Source organism: Panthera uncia, unplaced genomic scaffold (assembly GCF_023721935.1).
Source record: "Panthera uncia isolate 11264 unplaced genomic scaffold, Puncia_PCG_1.0 HiC_scaffold_457, whole genome shotgun sequence".
Classification (NCBI taxonomy): Eukaryota; Metazoa; Chordata; class Mammalia; order Carnivora; family Felidae; genus Panthera; species Panthera uncia.
Window position 1 is genome coordinate 10,837 of NW_026059602.1, and position 11,068 is coordinate 21,904.

Below are 11,068 nucleotides of genomic sequence, written 5' to 3' on the forward strand. Positions count from 1 at the left end.
GATGGGGACCGAGCCAGTCACGGAAGGGGGTCCAGAGCAGGGCTGGAGGGCGGAGAGGAAGAGGCCAGCCTTCATCGGTGGGAGCGGGTGGGCCTCCCCGGAACCAGCAGCCGTCGTGCGTTGCCGCGGGCTGGTCCACCGCCCAGGGCTCCTGGCTGCGGCCTGCCCTAAGGAGGCTCGAGGGCCAGTTACCCATGACCCCAAAGGGATGGGGTCCAAAGTGGGGGGACAGGGCAGGCAGCTGGACGCTGGGTCCTCAGACCACAGTCGCGTGCGGCGTGGGGCCACCGGAGGTCCCCGAGTGCCAGCTCACCCTCCTCCGATCCCTCCAGCCCCCCGCTTCCAGGTGTCCCCCGCGCCCCACCGCCGCGGGCTCCCGGCCAGGACCCCGCGGAGACTCTGGCCAGGCAGTCCGGCGCGGGCGCGGCCCCAGGCCTGTCACCGCCTCTCCACGGGCCCTTGACCTGCCGTGGCTCTACAGGTCGTGGGGGGGCGGGGCTGCCTTTTGGGGCCTCGATGCGACCAATGAGGCGCGCGCGTGGCGGCGCTGCACCGGAGGACCGCGGGGCAGAAATGGCTGTGGGGTGTCGGCCGAAAGACGGCTTAGGCGTCTGGAGAGCTCGGACGGAGACAGTGCCCCGAGGAAACGCTCGTGGCTGTGCCAGCCCAACGCGCGCGCGTGCTCGGACCCGACCCTGGAGGGGCTGTGCCCACAGGAAGGAGCTTGGGACCCTGGGGGGAACGCAGTTGGCACCTCCAGCTGGAGCACCCGCACTCAGGGCCGCGGCGAGGGCGACAGCGGGGACAACTGCGGTCCTCCGTGGGCGCTGTGGAGCAGCTTCCCCGGCGGACGCTGCCTGTCCCCTGTGAGCTCCTCCGGCACCGGTCATCGGCCGCTGCCGCTAACCCAGGCCACCTGCTCGTGCCCCTCTGACCAGCTAACCCCCCCGCCCAGCCTCTAGCGGCCCAGGACCACCCCGCACCCCTGCCCCGGGGCCGGAGCGGGTGCCAGAGCGAGGCTCCCTTCAAGCTCCAGGCCAGGTCGGCCCCTTTCCACGGGGAATTCTCCCCGCCTAGGAACAGGGGTCCTCGCCCAGCCCTTCTCCCCGCTTAGAAGGTGCCAGGGGTTAAAACGTTAGCTCTGCCCTTTCTCTAGATCTTGGAGAAGAGGCGAGAGCTTGGGCACCTTTCTGGGCCTCAGACCCTGGTAGCTGCTAGCTGTCCCACTGTCACTAACTTTGATCAGACCAGACTTATTAATTCCAGTTGCGCTCTATTTGTTTATTATTCCCCCTATTTTCATCCGGAATCATTATTTACAGCCTGGGGGGGGGGGGAGGTGCCCACTGAGGGAATGGAGGTTGGGAGGGGGCTTCTGAGAGCGGGAAGGTGACTGTGGCTGTTTCCCCCCAAAGCCACCAAAAAGGGAGCCCAGCTCTTCTGCGGATCCTTGTTCAAGAGCATTAACTAATTATGGATCAGAGGAGTGGAAAAAAAAATACTCCTTTAAATAACCGAAGGTAATTATAACCCTGTTGTTGACACTAAGGATTAATAATTGATCAGGAGTTACACACAATAAATTGTCAATTTATCTCCCCACAAAAATGCCAGTGCTGTGCAAGGCTTCCTACCTGCCCTCTGGGCATTTCCTGTAAAGACCCACTCTGCTCCCATTTGCAGGCAGCCCCAGACCTCAGGGTGTGCTGCTTCCTTCAGAATATTAGACTTAATTTGTGCTCGGGTCCATGCAGAACAAAGTTGCACTGGGCACCTTTTTTTAGAAGGCTCTCCCTTGTGATCTTGGGGCCAGACTTAAACAAACAAAAACCATTTTTCCTCTTTCCTTCTACCTGGGAGCTCGTAGGAACAGAGGACAGAGATTTCATAACTCACTCCCTTTTTATTAGATGGCCAGAGTAGTCCTTAATAACATCTTCAATTTTTATCTTTCTCGGAAAGAGAGAACGCTTTGCCCTCCGTGGAGAGAACGCAAGCCTGTTCTCTGCGTGGAGGGGGGAGGGGGGAGGTGGGGGTGACTCTACATCCCTCTGTTTGCGGGAGATTCGCGTGAAAGGTTAGCAGCCCAGCGAACGGGGGTCTGCACCCCAACAGGAGCCTTTTCTCCTTTGCCTGCCCAGACCGAGGCCCCTGGGCACATCACCAAATACGGGTCTCATGCAGCTCCCGCCAAAGCAGAGGGGAAGGCTGGCGCGTGCTTCCATTCCCGCCGTCGGAAAGTGATTTCCAGCAACTGGAAAATTATATTGTCATAGATTACTCCTCCTCATAATAAGCCTTTAAAATATCTGTAGGGATTTGTCACTTACATAAAGGTTTGAAAATACATCAAAGGGACGTGTCCCCTTTGCGATTTGTAGAAATTCAAATGATGTTAATCATAATATCCACATATCACAGACTGTTGTGTTTTGTTCCCAAGATTGCCTCGTGGGTTAACACACTTTTTAAATGTTTGAAATGTTATTGTTGTAAAAGCTGTACAGATCTACGTATATCCTTAATTTGGGGTTAAAATAAATGTTTTTTTTTTTCTTGAGATTTCCAATTTGCACTCAGAAAAAAAGCCATCTGTCCCATAATCACTGCATAGGGTTATTTGGAGGAAACTTTCTAATAATTCGGGGTGTTCTTTCGATCGGAAAGGGTCGCCCCCGACGGAATACGTTGGTTCGCAGTGAGTTTTTCACACTGATGTCGTTTACCCGACACCAGCAGCGGCCGTGTGGGGCGCGTTTACTGCGCGACGTTGACAAACACGCGGCCCCCTTTCACTCCCCGCCGGCGGAGCAACCAGTTCGGGGCGATTTTCCGCGACCCCGAAGCGCGCGGGCGGGAGGGCGCGCGGTCCTCCGCCCCCGCCGCCCCCCGCGCGCGCCCGCAGGTGTCCGGGCAGCCGCGCCCCCCCCACCCCCACCTCCCGCCCACTGGCCCGTCCCCTCCGCGCTCCCGCCCTGTCGCCTCGCGTCCGACAAAGGTGGACGAAGTTCTTTTCAAGTTTCAAAGGCAGTCGCTGCGCGGCTCTGCAGAAACAATGACTCTTTTATTGGGAACAAATGTTGACATTTGCGGGGCGCGGGAGGCCGCGGCCGCCGGGCCAGCGCTGGCGGGGATGTCGGCAGCGCCCGGCCCGCGGGCCCCGCCGGGGGATGAAAGCGCCGATTCCGATCGCCCGGCCCGGGCCGCGGAGGGCCGCGCCGAGAGCCCCGGGAGCGCCGGGACCCGCGGCCGCAGCGCCCGGCCTGACGGCCCCGTGCGCCCCGCTCCCAGCCGGCGCTGGCTGCCGCCGCCCGTCGCGGCCGGCGCCGGCTTTGGCTCACCAGGTTCTACCGCCCAAAGAGGAATCGGACCCCACGGCAACTTCCTTCCCCCGCGAAGGGTCGGGCTCCGCGGCTGTCTCTCCGCCTCCTCCCCCTCCTCCCCCGCTCCCCTCCCTCCCCCCTCCCTCGCTCTCCTCCCTCCTTCATCTGCCCTAAAGATCTTCACGGAGAAGACCTCATAAATCACTCTGCATTTCGCTACAAAAGCCCCCTCTAAACACCTGCAGGTTTTAAGTTCTTAGCCCGCATTGAAAAATCAAGTTCTCCAGAAAGAAATTCAGGTCGGGAGGCAGGGTGAGTAAGTTATGGAAATCTTTGATAATTTGTTGGGCACAGAAACATCAAAGAAGACTCGTCAGGCTGAGCTAATCTCCGGAGCTGCTTTGGGTTCCCAGCAATCGAAAGGGGCAGTTGTCCGGAGACCGGGTCCTGCCGGGCGCTTGTGGGCGCGCGCAGAGAACCCACCGCGCGTGCAGGTCAAACCACCTCCTGTTCCAAAGAGGGGGAAGCTTCCATCAGGCCTCAACTTCTGAACGTAGGCACGGACATCGATTCGCGTTTGGGTTTCCCACCGGCCTGCTTGCGACTTCCGGAAGAGACAGAGTGCTTTCACTGCTCTCTCTTCATGGCCTGCCTGGTCTTCCCGTGTTTGAGTTGTTAAACGTCATTAACTTTCGTGCTTCTCAGAGAAGTCTTAAAAATGCTCAAATTCTAATATTACCTAGGACGGTGCTGCCACGTGCACGCTCTTCCCTGCTGGTTTAGGAAATAGGCGAAAATGAATAAAAGCAAGCCAGTCCTATCCCTTCATATGACAATCGAAAATGCTATCAGGAGGGGAAACATCATTATCTTCATGGAAATTCTATGAAGGCTTCATGTCAGAAACACAAATAAGCAAAGAGCTCACGGCTCCCTTTTACGTCTGCAGACCTCACATTTTTCTTCCAGACGCACTGCCACAGAGTGGCAAGGTTTCCCATGTGAAAAATCTCCCCTGTCACCAAGAAAGAGCTCAGCCCAAACAACTCCAGGTCTCTCTTACTCCGGGAGGCAGCACAGAGGGAAAAAAAACAAAAAAACAAAAACCAGCTCTCTACACGAAGGGTTCGCTTTCTGTCCAACCTCCGAAGGCTTACAGACTCAAAACCAACAGAATGCCTAAGGAGGAGCAGAAAACCAAAACCCTGATCTGCTCCTCTTCTGGGAAGAAAACCACAGGTGCCCCTCCCCACTGGCCTGGCTGGGTGTCCAGTGAACAGCCCCCGGCTTCGCCTCAAGTATCCAAGATTACTTTCAAATACCCTTTCTAACAAGACCCCAGCAAGAGGCTGCTAATTTCCACTGCACAAAAAGCCACTGGAGAGAGATCCGTTTGTCAATATCAACTGGTCCAGCAATTTCCCATCCGCAGACACATCGGCCTATCGTCCCTGGCAGATGTTTAGACAAGATTTTATAAATTGTTCAATATCAGCCCATAATGAACCCCAACTGACCATTCCAAAGCAGCTAAAAGCATCCGGGACGTCCCCCGCTGGGATCCAATAATGGGCTCATGCTGTAGCATTATTAATCATGGAATAAAATAGATGAACCTCTTGAAAGATAAGTGTATGATTGATTAAAGGGCAATCTAAGAAGCTATTATTCTTGTTTTATAACCGTAAGTTATATTCACTCAATTTATCTTTGGAAAGGAAACAAATGATTGTTCATTTCTTTTCTGAAATTATATTATATGGATATCCATATAATTTTGCTGAAAATTAAGGTGACAGGTTTGCTGCTTTTATGATACCAGTCAAAGGGAATACGCTACTTGCCTACAAATTCTGGACTTGTCCTATAATTAGAGAGTGAGCAGCCCAGGCCGCAGTCTAAGGTCGTTTACACTTTTCTTTCCCCCCAGGGTAAGGGTAAGAGCCACTGAAAGGAAAATAAATCTCTCCTCCCAGATTTTCGCCTTGCGTTCAACGTGAGTTATATGAAAAGGAGAGCTACGGAGTCATTCAATAAATCCGAATAATCTATGCCAATTTGGGTAATTTGGGCTTTAAAATAAACAATTACTTCCATCAGTAATTTATGGTCGGAGGAGTGACTCTGCACTGCAGGCTTTTATCGCGATTCTCAGGCTTACGTTCCTGAGGAGGTTCAATAAGCCAGCATGGAAATAAATATAAAATGGATCCTGATGCGAAAGTACGGCAGGTCATTGAATTTTGCCAAGTTAAAAAAAAATGTAGGCTAACAAGTAATTTGCATATTCAGAGCACAAAAGTCTTAATTTTCTTGCAATACATGTGCATATAAATATTCTAAAGCTGTACATTATTGGCCTGCTGTGTATTTCTTTTTCATCTGCCTTTCTCCTCCACCCCCTCCTTTTTTTTTTTTTTTTTTTGAGCGGGAGAAGGGAGAGATTATTTTACACATTTTCATTAAAATGCCTGAGGTCATATCACCTGGGGTGGGGGGGGCGAGGAGGGGCTGCTACGAACTGGGGCTCCCTACCCAAATCACTCTCCTAGGAAAAATGAGCCCCAAACACCATATTGTTGTAGACTAGTCTGTTTTTATTTACAATTTAAGATATAAATTAGTAGAGAATTCTTGTTAGACAACCAACAAAGATTGTATAACCAGCAATGTTCAAATAAAAACCAGGCAGAATTTATTTACAAAAAGTTTAGATTCCATTGCAATACAACTTGCATAAATTACTAGAAGCTTTATATCATTATAAAAATAAATATCAAATTTGTTTCCACTTCTTAAGTACTCAAGTTCTTCAATCACGTTTTATTTCTACTGTGTACATCTTTTACAAATAAATTTTACAGTAAATCCTATCACACCTATAGAATATATACCGTGGCAATGAAGTGATCAATTCAAGATATCCTGAGAAAAAAGATTGTTTTCAAAAGTCACACATACATCGGGGGAAGCTATACTATGCCAACAAATTCACGTTATGTCCAACAAAGGTCTGTTCTGTCAGAGTCTGTGGCTCCTTCTCCTTTACAGTGGGGCAAGATGCGGTCCGGATTTAGAGATGGGTTTTTTCTATCTGTATATTTATGAACTTGGGGAGAGAGAATGGCCTGCTGACTTTTTTTTTTTTTTTCCAAAGCAATTGTGACACCTACCTGTGGACCAAGGAAAAAACCAAATCATCCCAAATCCTTCAGTTCCACATCAACATTATCACATTACAAAAATGAGTCGACCTGAAATGATTCCGCCTCTCTCCCAACATCTTCGAGATGTGTGATTAGGTATTTTGCCTAGTTGTAAAGTAGGTATTTTTCTGAGATGCTGCTGTGAGCCAGGCGAACTGCAGGGTCCTATCTAGTCCATCTGGACACGGGGGCCAGGCCTGATAAACGGCCAGTGCGGCTCACTTCTCTTCGGGCTTACTCTGCAAACACCACCTCTAAAGGCTCTGATGCCCCACGCTCTGCAACACCAGCTCATCAGAGCTATTTATGTGTGTAGTGCAGTAAAAACGGTCCCCCACTGCATACAGATACCCAAATTTTAGTAATCTATTTTTCAGAGAGGAAACAACAGCACTGGTTCCATATACATATTCCAGTGAAAGGAGTGATTCTTCAAAGCAGAACTGGAGTGGCAAAGGGGGGACTCTATAGAGACCAGCTAGGTTCCCACTTAAAGGAAAAACAAAACAAAACAAAACAAAACAAAAAGACCAAAGAACGCTGCAGTGCTCTGTCCTCAGACTCCAGGACCAGAGGCAGCAAACATACATTAAGCAAGTTTACAGCTCACTTGGTGGAGGGAGGCTGGGGGGGGGGGTGGGAGGTGACACCAGGGTCCCCACTTACTTGCATTGCTGAGCTGGGGCTTCTATAGGTAGGGCTGGACGCCCCCACCGACCACGGTGCAGCCCTCACTGGCATCTGTCAGGGGAGGGGGCAGTTAGTCAGAACCTGACCCCAGAGCCATCTGTCTCGCAGACAGCTGCACACCCACCAGCCCGCACACCCATGCACACTCGCTCCCCAAACGCACAAAACACTTTGGGGGAACTGTCTCCCCCCTCCCCCCACTATTGGAGACAGACTGGGGGCATGTTTCCTCTTCCCGTTTTCTCTTCCTGCCCCCTTGAGTTCCTTCCACAGGTCTTAACAACTCCAGCCTGAATTATGAGCAATGGAGGCACCCGGGAGAGGCCAGCGGAAGGGGCCGAGATTCTCGCTGTCTATTTGGAAGAACGGGCGACTCTCAGAGTTGCTAGGACGGTTTGTTTCCTTGCAGGCAAAGGCGGGAGCGGAGAGTCAGTTGAGGCTCCGGGAACCCAGAACACTCTGCAGCTTAAGCCCAACCAACGGGAAGGCAAACTGCAATTTGCATTTGGTGACAATCGGTCTTTTGCCGAAACGAATCAATCAGGATAATAATACTAACAGTAATAACAACGGTAAGCTAAGTAAAACGGAGACAATTAGGGGCAAGCCTTCCTGCAAGGCCAGGGGCGCTCGGCCCTTCCCCCCCCCCCCCCCCCCCCCCTCCACGCCCCCCCCCCCCCCGCGACTGCTGGTGGAGCCCGGCTTTCCGCCTACTCCCTGCCCTCCCTTCAACAACAAAGGCTCCCCCTGCCGCGCCCCAGGGTCGCCCCGGCCCCTCGCCCGGCTTTCTGGGGGGTGCTGGCTCCCCGGGGACCCGCGCGCCGCAGGCAGCCTACCTTTCTTGGGCTCGTAGCCGCCGCCCGGGGGCCGGTAGTGGGGCTCCAGCGGGTGCGCGCCCGCCTTGCCCGCGTCGCTGGCCGCCTTGGGCGCCGAGTGCAGCGCCTCTCCGGGGGCCGCGGCCGCCGAGTTGTACCGCAGGAGCCCCTGGCCCTGCAGCGCCGCGTTCAAGTTCCCGTAGTTTGTGTAGTTGCCGTAGAAGGGCGACGTGTAGTAGAGGTGGCGGCCGAGCAGCGGCGAGGCGGGGTACGGGGAGCCGCCCGGAGGCGCCCCGGTCGAGGCGGGCGCGGCGGCCGCGGGCAGCCCCGGCGGCGCGCAGCCCGGGCCCAGGCTCGGCTGCTTGAGGTCCGACGTGGCGATCTCGGCCAGAGACCACAGCTTGGGCTTGCTGGCGGGCTGCGGCGCGCCCGGCGACGTCCGACTGCCCAGGGGCATCTTGCCGCCGCCGCCGCCGCCTCCGCCGCCACCGCGGGGCGCGGCCTCGGGCGGGGGGCTCAGCAGCGGCGCCTCCACGCCGGTGAGCGGCGACGAGGTCACGGGCTTGGGCGGCGCCAGGTCCCGCTCGCCGTCGTCCTCGTCGTCCTCGTCGTCCTCCAGGTCGTCGTACTTATCTTTGCACTCCGAGCCCGACTCGCACAGGGGGTCCCCCGCCCGACAAGACAGCTTCTCCCCGTCCGACTCGGCCGAGCACGAGTGATCCGTGAGCGAGTCGACGTGCAGGCTGATCCCTGCAGGGGCGCGGGCATGGCTGTGGTGCGCGGGGACAGCACCCCCACCCCCCCGTGCCCCCCACGTGATCCCCCACCCCGGCCACGACCCCCGGGGCGGGGGCAGCAGGGCCTCCCCCGGGAAGCGCCCGAGGACTCGACCGGCCCCACGCGATCCTGGGTGGCGGCGCGCGGCGTCTCCCCGGACCTCGGCTCTGCGCCCGCCTGGGGAGAAAGCTCCCCGCGGCCTCGCGCCAGCCGCGGCCCCGCTCACCTTCGTCCTCGGCCGAGGTCTCGGTGCCCTCCTGCGCCTTGTCTGGACTCTCCCCCTTGCTCCTCGCCGCGTCGCCCTCCTCCTCGTCCTCGTCCTCGCTTTTGTTCCTCGGGGCCCACGTCATCTTGTTCTCCTTCTTGAGGCGCCGGCGCGCGTTGGCGAACCAGGTGGACACCTGCGTGAGGGTCATCTTGGTGATGATGGCCAGCATGATCTTCTCGCCCTTGGTGGGGTACGGGTTCTTGCGGTGCTCGTTCAGCCAGGCCTTGAGCGTGGCCGTGGCGTCCCGCGTGGCGTTCTTGCGGTACGCGGGGTCGTTGAGCTGGTAAGGGTAGGCCGCGCTGCCGTACGGGTGGTAGCTGATGGCGCCCGCCACCCCGGTCGTGTGCGCGTCGTAGGGCGCGCCCTGGAACCGACAAGAGCCTGGTGAATGGGGTGCGCGGGGACCTGGCCCGCACCCGCCCTCCCGACGCTGCCGTTCCCAGGGTCAGGACCGCGCTGGAGCCTCATTTCCCGGCAGCAAAAGAGCAGGGGGGAAAAAAAAAAAAAAAAAAAAAAGCCCGCAGCGCATAACGCAAGACAGGCTGTTGACCACGAAAACGCTGCAGTTCTAACCTCGAATTTTTGAACTATTTCACTTTGCTAAAACCGCACAACTTCCCCCCATTGTCCCTGAGCTGCGGGCACGGATGCACGCGGACGTGCACAGACACAGGCCCGCAGGTACTTTCTTGATATCTAAATTTCTCTGGCTGGCTCCCCCTTCTCCCCCTTCCCCGCCCTTATATGGTTAAAAAACCACCCCAGAGCCCCCGCTCGGCTATTCACCGCTCTAAAGCTCGGCAAATCCAATTTGCAACTCAGAAGCCAGTCACCGTTTCGAATTCTTCAAATACGCGGTAATTAGCATTTTAATTCAGCCTTTAACGTTTAAATTCGAGACATTTGCAGCCTCCGCCAAGGCCCCGGCGACAGGGCCGCTGCCCTGGAATCCCACCGAGGGCGGGCTGCGGCGACAACCCCCCCTGCCCCCGGCTCCCCCCGTAACGGCCTCGCTCGCCCGAAACGGGCGTCACCAGCACCCGGGCCGGGCCCAGCTGCGGAACCAGAGGCGCGCGGGCCGACCCCCGGTCGGGGGAGCAGTAGCTGGCCGCGGCACGCAGGGGACGGGCGCGGCGACCGGGGCTGCCACACGCCCGCCCACACCGTTTTTCGAAAGCTCGGCCTGTGGGACAGAAAAAGGCCGAGATCGTGGCGCACCAGGAGGGGTCCCGGAGCCGCCGCCCGCTGCTCCCCCCGCTCCCCCAACCCGGTGACCCCAAGCCCCACGAGTAACCCCCAAGCGCTCCGCGGTCGCCGCGGAGGCCCCAGAGGAGCCGAGACCCGCTCCCCGAGCCAAGGGGAGCGCGCCCCCGGCCCGCTCCGGACCCCTCGCCAGGCTTTGGCGCGCGAACCGAGGACCACCCGGGACGGATTCCCGACCCCAGCAGCGGGGTCGCACTTTTCGGGCTCTTTGGGAACGTCACCCCGGGAGCCAGGGGAGAAGCTGCACGGACCCCCGGCCTGAGTAACGTCGCCGGGCCGGCCGGGCCCGCCAGCGGCGCGAACGGCCCGGGTCCGAGACCCCGGAGCCACCGCCCACGGCACCCTCCCCGCGCCCTCGCGTCCCGATCGCGCCCCCCCACCCCCCCGGCACTCGCCCGCGCGCGGTTACCATGTAGGACGGGAAGCCGGCGGCGGCGGCGGCGGCGTCGGCCGAGTACTGCAGCGGGCTGCCGAAGCCGGAGGCCGCCTGCGCCGTGAAGGCCGCGGAGCCCGGGTAAGGGCTGAACGCCGAGCCCGACGCCGAGCGGGCCAGCTCCTCGCTGCGCGGCGCCGCCAGCGCCGACGCGCCGTACGCCGGGCACGAGTAGAGCGCCAGCGAGCCGGGCGCCTGGTACAGGTAGCCCTGCGGGTAGGACATGGTGGGCGCGGGGCGCCGGGCCCGCGTCACGCCGAGCAGCGGGCAGGGCGCGCGGCGCCCTCCATCCA

At 57.7% G+C, this 11,068-nt stretch overlaps 1 protein-coding gene across 1 annotated transcript; it reads right to left on the reverse strand.

The window, feature by feature from the left end:
- Nucleotides 1-5,759: 5,759 nt before the first annotated feature.
- Nucleotides 5,760-11,058, reverse strand: LOC125918117 (iroquois-class homeodomain protein IRX-2). The gene is made up of 5 exons (XM_049624158.1): nucleotides 10,752-11,058; nucleotides 9,038-9,443; nucleotides 8,056-8,784; nucleotides 7,196-7,270; nucleotides 5,760-6,496 (listed from the first exon to the last, which is right to left on the reverse strand). Exons 1-4 carry the CDS (start codon nucleotides 10,998-11,000, stop codon nucleotides 7,218-7,220), a joined length of 1,437 nt encoding a protein of 478 aa, XP_049480115.1. The 5' UTR covers nucleotides 11,001-11,058; the 3' UTR covers nucleotides 5,760-6,496; nucleotides 7,196-7,217.
- Nucleotides 11,059-11,068: the final 10 nt, after the last annotated feature.